The 8,450-nt window shown below is 52.3% G+C and overlaps 1 protein-coding gene across 1 annotated transcript in view; it reads left to right on the plus strand.

Moving 5' to 3' along the window:
* Window positions 1–1,539: 1,539 nt before the first annotated feature.
* Window positions 1,540–8,450, plus strand: part of XAF1 (XIAP associated factor 1) — a 15,507-nt gene continuing 8,596 nt past the window's right edge. Inside the window, exons 1-5 of the mRNA XM_045293524.1 lie at window positions 1,540–1,601; window positions 2,742–2,877; window positions 6,195–6,251; window positions 6,595–6,790; window positions 7,961–8,046. Of these exons, the coding sequence (XP_045149459.1) occupies window positions 1,570–1,601; window positions 2,742–2,877; window positions 6,195–6,251; window positions 6,595–6,790; window positions 7,961–8,046 (507 nt within the window). The 5' untranslated portion in view covers window positions 1,540–1,569. The remainder of the gene's footprint in view (window positions 1,602–2,741; window positions 2,878–6,194; window positions 6,252–6,594; window positions 6,791–7,960; window positions 8,047–8,450) is intronic.

Here is an 8,450-nt window from a genome sequence, read left to right on the forward strand (position 1 = left end):
GTGATAGCTTAGTATTACCAAGAAGATTATTTCATGCACTATCCTGTTCAATGAAACCAAGATCTCCAATAAAGAATTCACCGTTTAAAAGGGGGCAGGGGGAAATGTTTCATTAAATGGCCAGGCCCCTTATTAGGTGTTTTACTTAATTATCATCCTTCCCCCAGTGGTTCCTTGTAACTCCTGATTTTCAGGAGACCGGAACTCCTCATTCGCAGAGCATTAGGCTGCCAAGTTTTATAAAGTCACGGTGCTGTGGAGGAGCCCTGGTGGTGTAGTGGTCAGTCACTGGGCTGCCATCATCACGGTCTGTCATTCAAAACTACCCGTGGATCTGCAGGGGAAAGAGGGGGCTTTCTAGTCCCGTAAAGAGGCACAGCCTCAGAAACCCTCCAGGGCGGTTTCACCGTGCCCTGAGGGTGGGTATGAGTCGCACCGGGTGGATGGCAGGGGTGCTGTGGGTTAGGTGTTGGGCGTTTGGTCTTGAGCTTGGGGGTGGGGACCGAAAAGACAAGGCCCATTGAGTCCATTGTTGCAGCCACTTGTCAGTCTTGACCAGGGTCTTCCTCTTTTTCCGCTGCCCCTCGACTCTACCCAGCGTGATGATGTCCTTTCCCCGGGACTGGTCTCTCCCGACAGACAACACGTCCAAAGTACCAAAGACGACGGCTACCACCTTGCCTCTAAGGAGCACTCTGGCTGGACTTCTTCCAAGACAGGTGTGTTTGTCCTTTGGGCAGTCTGGGGGTGTTTGAGGATTCTCCCCAGCACCCAGTTCAGACGCATCCGTTCTCCGGTCTTCTTGATTTGCTGTCCAACTGCCACGCGCATGTGGGGCGATTGAAAACACCCCAGCTTGGTGAGTGGAGAGCCTCCTGGTTCTCCCAGGGACTGGCTGGCAGTTTTAGCTGCCGGCCTATCGCCCCACTGTGCCACCAGGGCTCCACCGAAGTGTGGAAGCTAGAAGGCAATTCCAGAGGCTGCAGCCATGGCACATTTCATCATGCACCCCATTCCCAGGCTCCGCCCACACGCACACCAAACCTCGTTTTCAAAGTTGTCACAAATTGGGAACACCCACTGGCTCCAGACAGAGAGACCCAGCAGGCACCTTTAGGGAGCAGTTCACCCGGCTGGCCCCCTCTTTCCTGCAGGACTAAGGAGATGCTCAGGGGAGTGGGGCACAGAGAGGGAGGCCAGTGGTTGGTGGACCCCAAGGAGAGTCCTTGGTGGTGTGAAGCCCCCTGGAGTGTCAGGATGGGGCTCCTAACTGCAGGGTCTGAGAACCAGCAGGGACCACTGCACAGGTAACAGAGGCGAGGATTCAGGTGGAGGGAGCATCAGGGAACCAGCTGGGCTGGCCGTGCTGGAAAGGACCCCCTCCCCAACCCACACTCCCACTCCTCAGCGGGGTGCCCTGCTAGACACCTCAGGGCAGCGCTTGCTGGATGAGCATTCAGACAGTCTCCTCCCTCCCTGGAGCGATGGGCTGGATTAGGAAGGACTTTCAGTTTTGCTTTTCAGTCTGCAAAGGAAACGAAACTGGAGACTCCTGTAGACAGACAGGCCATGGAGGAAGACGTGCAGCAGTGTGAGCACTGGTAAGGCTCTTTCTCTAGCCCCTGCTTGGCTGCCCTGGTGAGAGGGGCCCAGATAGTCAAAGGAGGAAAGAGGGTCCCCACTCGAGACTAAAAGGAAAGGCAAGGGTGGGGGTGGGGCAAGAGGGAGGAGGGAAAGTCAACCGGCCAGGAAGGTCAACTGTCCGTGGACTTCACTGCACTCTCTTCCCCACAGTTTGTTACTTTTTTATTTTTCTGGGACAGTCCTGAAGCCAGGCGAACACTGTGCCCTGGACTACTCTTACTGGCCAGACGCTGGGTTCTCCAGAGCCACTCCCATTGCCCAGCTCACCTGGAGAGGAAGCTGGGGGAAGGGGCATCAGAGCAGGGGTCCAGGGACACCCTTCTGTGGCAGATGGTGCTGTGGGGTAGGCATTGAGTGGCTAACCACCAGGTCTGTGGTTCACCCTCACCAGCTGCTCCTTAGGAGAAAGAGGAGGCTGCCTGCTCCTAGGTAGATCGACAGTCTCAGACACCAGACATAGGGTCACTGTGTGCCAGAATCAGGAGGAAAATGAGGCTTTCTACTCAAGTTAGTCTCAGAGACCCCCAGGGGCAGTTCTGCTCTGTCCTGTAGGGTCGCCATGAGTCAGAATCAACTCTGTGGCAGTGAGCTTGGGTTTTTGGTTTTCGGTGTTTGGGATTTTTTGGTTATGAGCTTGATTTGACTTGATGGCAGTGGGGTGGGTTTTGGGGTTTGGTGGCATGAACTAGGGTGGACCCTTCCCAGAGATTCTGTGTTCCGCACCAGCGCTCGGCAAACTGGGGCCCTCGAGCCACGGGCAGCTTTTGGGGTACATACACATGGCTCTCAAGTAAAACTTAGAACGAAAACACAACCATCGTAGTTTCATCTATAAACATTTTAAAGGAACAATGGAATGATCAGATTGTATGCTATTTGAATGATGTCCCAAGATAAAACTGTTTATTATAAAAAATTTTAAAGGCGATTATTAGACCATGGGAATTTCATATGTCTGTAAAAATGTGTGTATGCCTCTCGAACAATTTTTCAGTAGCTGTGGGGGCAAGATGGGCTCTTCCGTCTCACAAGCGTACCGTCCCCTTTCCACACCATGATATAAATCTCTTGCTCGTTGCTCCCTTTTGATCCTACAGCAAAAGAAGTGTGGCCTCGGCCCACTTTGCCCTCCATGAGGCCCACTGCATGCGGTTCCTGGTCCTCTGCCCAACGTGTGAGGAGCCCGTCCCCAAGAAGGAGCTGAAGGAGCACTTTGAGGACAAGCACATGGAGGTGAGGGCCCAGCATCAGGGAGCAGTGGGCCAGAAGCCAGGGGCCAGAGCCTGTCCCAGCTGTAGCCATGCACTGGGCTGCCCTGAGCAAGTCAGGGAGGCCCTTGTGAAAATGGGGACTTGCGCTCCTCTGACTTAGCAAGGGGCAGGGACTCCAACTGGACATTAGCCCAAGGCCTATCCCTATCAGACGTGCTTCCACCTTCCCACCCTCCTTCCCGGGGCCTCGATGCTTCTCTGCTGGGTCTGATCATTCATCACCGCGGCTACCCAGAACTCCCAGACCATACTCACCAGTGTGGCCTGTCCTAGGGAAGCTAACAGATTACAATTCCGGACCAGAAATGCTCAGGATACATTTCTTTAGCCAGGACTTTTTCCCAGCCATTCTCACAGGCAGGCCTCTCTCTGGTCCCAGGCCTCTCCGCCATGAGGCGCCTTGGCTTCTGCTCCGCTTGGGTCACGGGTAATGTGACAAAGGTCTTTTCACGTCACTGGGGCGTGCCTAAAGGGCACGCACTTCACCACGAGCTTCAGCTTGCAGGTGGTGCTCGGCTCTGGCTCCCTGGCTCAGCCGACCAAGCTCTCCCAATGACATTGCTGGAGGGACCTCACTTCACAAGCAAGTCTCCTGCCTGCAGGCACTCGGCTTGACGGGCTCCAGGAGCCAGGAAGCTCACTGCTCTCTCCTGAGCTCTGGCTCTGCTGCCGCCACTGATGTCTGCCTTCTGGATCTAGGTTTATCAGGGAGAGATCTCAGGGTCCAGCGGAGACGCTCCCCTCTGGGCTCTTCTTTCTTGAAGGTGGTGAAATCCCTCCTTTGGCTGCGACAGATGGCTCAGTTCTAGATACCCAGCAGGGTGGCAACATGGACCAAGTCTCACATAAGAGTTCCAAGTGTTCATGATCACAATTAGCTCTGCCAACAGTCACTCACAACTGAATCATATCATCCCATCAGCACCTCCTCCCACCTTCTCTCACCGCCCGTCAGGAGAAAGTTGCTTGGTGGGAGCTAGGAAGACTATGGGGAGAGAAGCCATATCAGCTCATTCACATGCCCCACCCCTCCACCTCTCAGCCCCCACCTGGGAAATGGAAGCAGCCTTTCTCGTGTGTTGATGAGAGAAAGAAAACCAGTGACATAGAGAAATATATATGGATGTTAGAAAGAACTTTATAGCAAGAAGCAACTGTCTGTCAAGGCATCCAAGCCCCGCCCAACTCAAACGCACAGATCTGACGCTGGCCAGACTCACGTGCCTACAGGCTGAGGAGGCAGAAGGGTGAAGCGGGAGACAGGGAGATCACTGGCCGGTGGGTGTGTAGTCTCGTGAGTCCAAGGTCGGTGGAAACATGGCAAGGCGACAACTGCTTTCAGAGTGGGCAGACACATCTAAGCAGAGAAAAGAAAGGGCCATCCTGCCCCCTGCCCCGAGGAGGCACCACGAGACGGTGACCTGATTGGTAGGTCACCCACCCCCCACTTCACCCAGCTTCAAGGCGACAGAAACATCCAGCTGCCACACCCAGTCTACCCTGAGGGTCTTTGTTTTGATCGTGACAAAAATACAAGCGCCACAACTGAACAAATGCAACAGCTTCTCTGTTTTGTTTCTTTTAAAAAATCATTTTATTGGGGACTCGTACAGCTCTTATCGTAATCCATCCATCCATTGTATCAAGCACATGTGGACATAGGTTGCCATCGTCATTTAAAAAACATTTTCTTTCTACTTGAGCCCTTGGTATCAGCTCATTTCCCCCTACCCCACCCCCCTCCCTCATGAGCCTTTGATAACTTCTCAATTTTCATGGCTTACACCAACCACTGTCTCCCTTCACCCATGAGATAGTTTATTGTGCCAGCCTGGCCGATAAACACAAGTGGGATTAACTGAAGGGCAGAGAGATAAATGGCTTGGTGAGCCTCGCCTTTCTTGTCTCTCGCTCTTTGATCATCGGACCAGTGTGCAGCTGCCTTGCTTGTCCTTTGCCTCAATTTAAAGGCTACACTACCTGTGGGACACCTAGCCTGTGGACTGTGTCGCTGTAAGTTGAGGTCCCTTTAAGAGATCGCTGGAGCTGGGGACTGGCAGTTGGTGACCTGCCTTCTGATTGGCTGCTGTGCTGACATAGCCTAGCTCTCTCTATAAACAGAGGAAGATCTGGCAGCAGACAGGACTTGAAGGACTGCTAGTCTCTCACAAGTCTCTCATGGGAGTGAGTTGAATCGAGCCATTTGTAGTGCTTTATAATTTAACTGTTTCTTTGTTGTATTATATATTTATCTGTATATGATTTAACAGTTCATTTCTTGTTATATATCTATTTATCTTTATAAATATATATATTAAATTATCAGCAATTTGGTTTTATCTCTCTAGAGAACCCTGTCTAACACAACCACTTTTTGGTTCCCAACAGCTTCTGTGTTTGCAATTCTGAGATATTGATTTTTCATCGGTAGCACCATTATCAACTTCCAAAATATCCCACCACCAACATAAACGCAAGACCTTCCAAACCAACCCCCTCCCCCCAACTCCACCTCCCTCTCTCAACTCTGGTATTCATTCATGATCTTTGGCTTCCACCTATTAAAGCATTTCGTATTAGGGAGATCACACAGGACTTGGCCTTTTTGCAATGGACTGCCTTCACTCAGCAGGACGCTTGCATCTGTGCCGTGGCCTGCGTCGGACCTAGTATCTCCACCGGGTGTGCGAATCCTTTGTGATGGACCCGTGCATCTGTGGTTGGACACTGCAGTGTCTCCACCTTTTGGATCCGGGGAAAGCCCTCCAGTGCACACTGGGGCACACGCTTCTGTCCGCGTCCCTCCCTTCTTTCCTCCCAGGACGGACCCAGGATTGGGATTGCCGGGACCTGTGGCTTGACTCTTTGAGGGTCACCTCAGTTAGTTTGGTGTTTTGCCCCTCTTCATTTCCAGTCCTCTCCCTCCAGACTGATGAGTTTGGCCAAGGCAAGAGGAAAGATGGCCTCTTCTCTTGAGATTTGTGAAGAAGGGAAACAGGAGAGGCTGGGTACTAGGAGGCAGTCGGGCCCCACCAACTTTTCTGGACTGCTGTGTCATCTCTCCCTTCCGCCCTGTCTGCCCTTCTGGGGGTGTCAAGTTCAGGTGTCAGTGTCAACTCAGCCGGTCCTACAAACAGTCTTGTACCCTGAGCAAAGATAGCCATGCCTGCACCTGCCCTCTCTGAGTTTAAAGACCCAGACCTGGAACACGAGAGCCAAGGCAGACATGGGGAGAGACCATAGGTGCTGGGTGGAACCCACGTGTCTCTCTGCCTTTAGGTCAAGTGTGCTATGTGCCGGCAGACCATGCAGAAGTATCTGCTGGAGGTTCACGAGGTAAGTCTCACCCATCATTTCCCTTTGGCAGCCTCCTTTACCGCAGGCACCACCTGGGAGGAGAGGCCAATAATAAGGTTCCCCCTTGACTTTTCTCTTCTTGCCCAAGTTGGCTCTGAGAGCATTGGAGAGCTAACCCACCACAGGGTCGAGTCACCGGCCAGAAGTATTTGCCATGACCCTAACAGAGCTTGTGTTCTCTGAGAACAGTCCCCCACTTGAAAACGTCCCCCCTACTTTCTCTTGTTGCCTTCAATTCCCTGGGAGAGTTAGGCTCCTGTCCCAGACTTATCTCCAACCCAAGGTGCCGATGATCACACCCTTTCTGCCTGTCCCCTCTTAGGACAAGGAATGCCAGATGCGTCAGGTCCAGTGTAAGTTCTGTGAGCTGACCATGAACTTCAGCAAGCTGGAGGACCATGAGTACAGATGTGGCAGCAAGACAGAGCTCTGTCCGGACTGTAATCAGTTCATCCAGCTCCGTAAGCTGGCCTACCACAAAGACACCTGCCAGCGGGGCCAGACGGAGCCCAGGAAAGGTGAGGACCGTGGGCTGCAGAGGCAATGGAAGCTTAAGGGACCAAAAGGTACCTTGGATGGGATGCAAGGAACCTCAGGTCTCAGCAGGATAGATCACAAGGGCGCTTGTTGGATCGCTCTCAATTTTACGCAGTGGACATGTTGGCTCTTTTAGTTCTATAGGGTGGCCTTGTTGGGTGCCTGCTGTGGTCTTTAAGTGACTAATCCAGGGAGACCAAGAGGCTAGGAGGTGGGTGCCTAAGATCCACACAGATGAATACAGATGCAATGATGAACCCAGTAATATGCCAGGCCTCCTTTGAAGCCCTCCACCACAATTCCAACCTGGTAGAAATCTCCATGCCCACACACTTACACCGAGGACGACACAGGGGCCCAGTAGAGTCCAAATTTCCCAGTGACCAGATCTGGTGCTTTCCCGTCATCACCAAGGGTCATAAAGGAGCCAGCTGCAGGCAGCCGCTCATCTTTGGGCTCCTGCGTTGGCTCCCTGGAACCACTTCATGGTCTCTTGAGCCAAGTCCCCCTTTGTGGGGCTGCATTTACCAGGCAAGGCCACCGCCACCAAGGTGATGGTTTTCGGTTGACTTCATTGGGTTTTGGCTAACAGGTGGAGACAACCTAAACCTAACATTCTTTGGACTATCGATCTCTCCTGAGACAACAATCTACTCAAGGTCCACATCAACCAATGAAACGCTGGAAAGCACGGCATTCAGGTGCATTTGCTTCATCCCAGCATGGCGGGGCTTCAAAGGTGTATACGCAACAAAGGGGTGGACACCCAACACCTGGTTTGAGCCCAGAGCTTGGAAGCTGATGGAGGAAAAGAGCAGTCAGATGGCATGGTGTTGGCACCCAGGCTTCAGTGTCCCTTCGTCTCCTTAGACACCCATCCAGCTCCAGAAAAATGTCTCCTCCTCTGTGTTGAATGCTGCCCGCCCCCCCCTTCTTGCACATCTGTAGCTATAAAGGAAATGTAGTGATTCTGGTAAGGGTTGCCTGTGTGGTGCAGGATGGAGGGAGCCCAAGACATTCTCGGCCCAGCAGTTCCGGGGGACAGTTCAGACTCATGGATGCAGGCCCTATAAAGTGTCGTGTAGTTGAAGGGGGAGCTCGGCAGTGTCACGGGCTTCGTCATCTGTGGTGCCCTCTCTCTGTTTCTCCAGGGAGGAGAACGTCAGCCCCTGGGAAGAAAATCAACTGTGTTTCTTGCAACCAAATGATTGCAGTCAATGAGTATGCCCACCATGCAGTGAGTAGCCATTCGTAATCTCCTAATCTTGCCCATAGGTGCCCTGGTGGCACAGTGAGCCAGTCATTGAGCTGCTAACTGAAAGGTCGGTGGTTCAAACCCGCTGACTGCTCCAAGGGAGAAAGATGAGGCTCTTTGCCCCGCAAAGGCAAAAAGTTTCCCCAAACCCTGTGGAGCAGTTCTATGCTATCCTATTGGGTTGGAATTGACTCGGCAACAGTGGGTTTGATTTTTTTTTAGTTGAAATTTTGCCAATAGCTAGTTCATTTTCTGAGAGTGTAAAGAAAAGATTCTGAGGCGTCTCTTCTCTCTCTCTCTCTCTCTCTCCTCTTTTGTCCTCCCCCCTCTTCTATTTATACAAAGTAGAGCTATAGAGAGAGTTTCTGATTAGAGAATAAGTTTCA

Source organism: Echinops telfairi, unplaced genomic scaffold (assembly GCF_000313985.2).
Source record: "Echinops telfairi isolate 266 unplaced genomic scaffold, ASM31398v2 ScPeMD7_2010;HRSCAF=2546, whole genome shotgun sequence".
Lineage (NCBI taxonomy): Eukaryota > Metazoa > Chordata > Mammalia > Afrosoricida > Tenrecidae > Echinops > Echinops telfairi.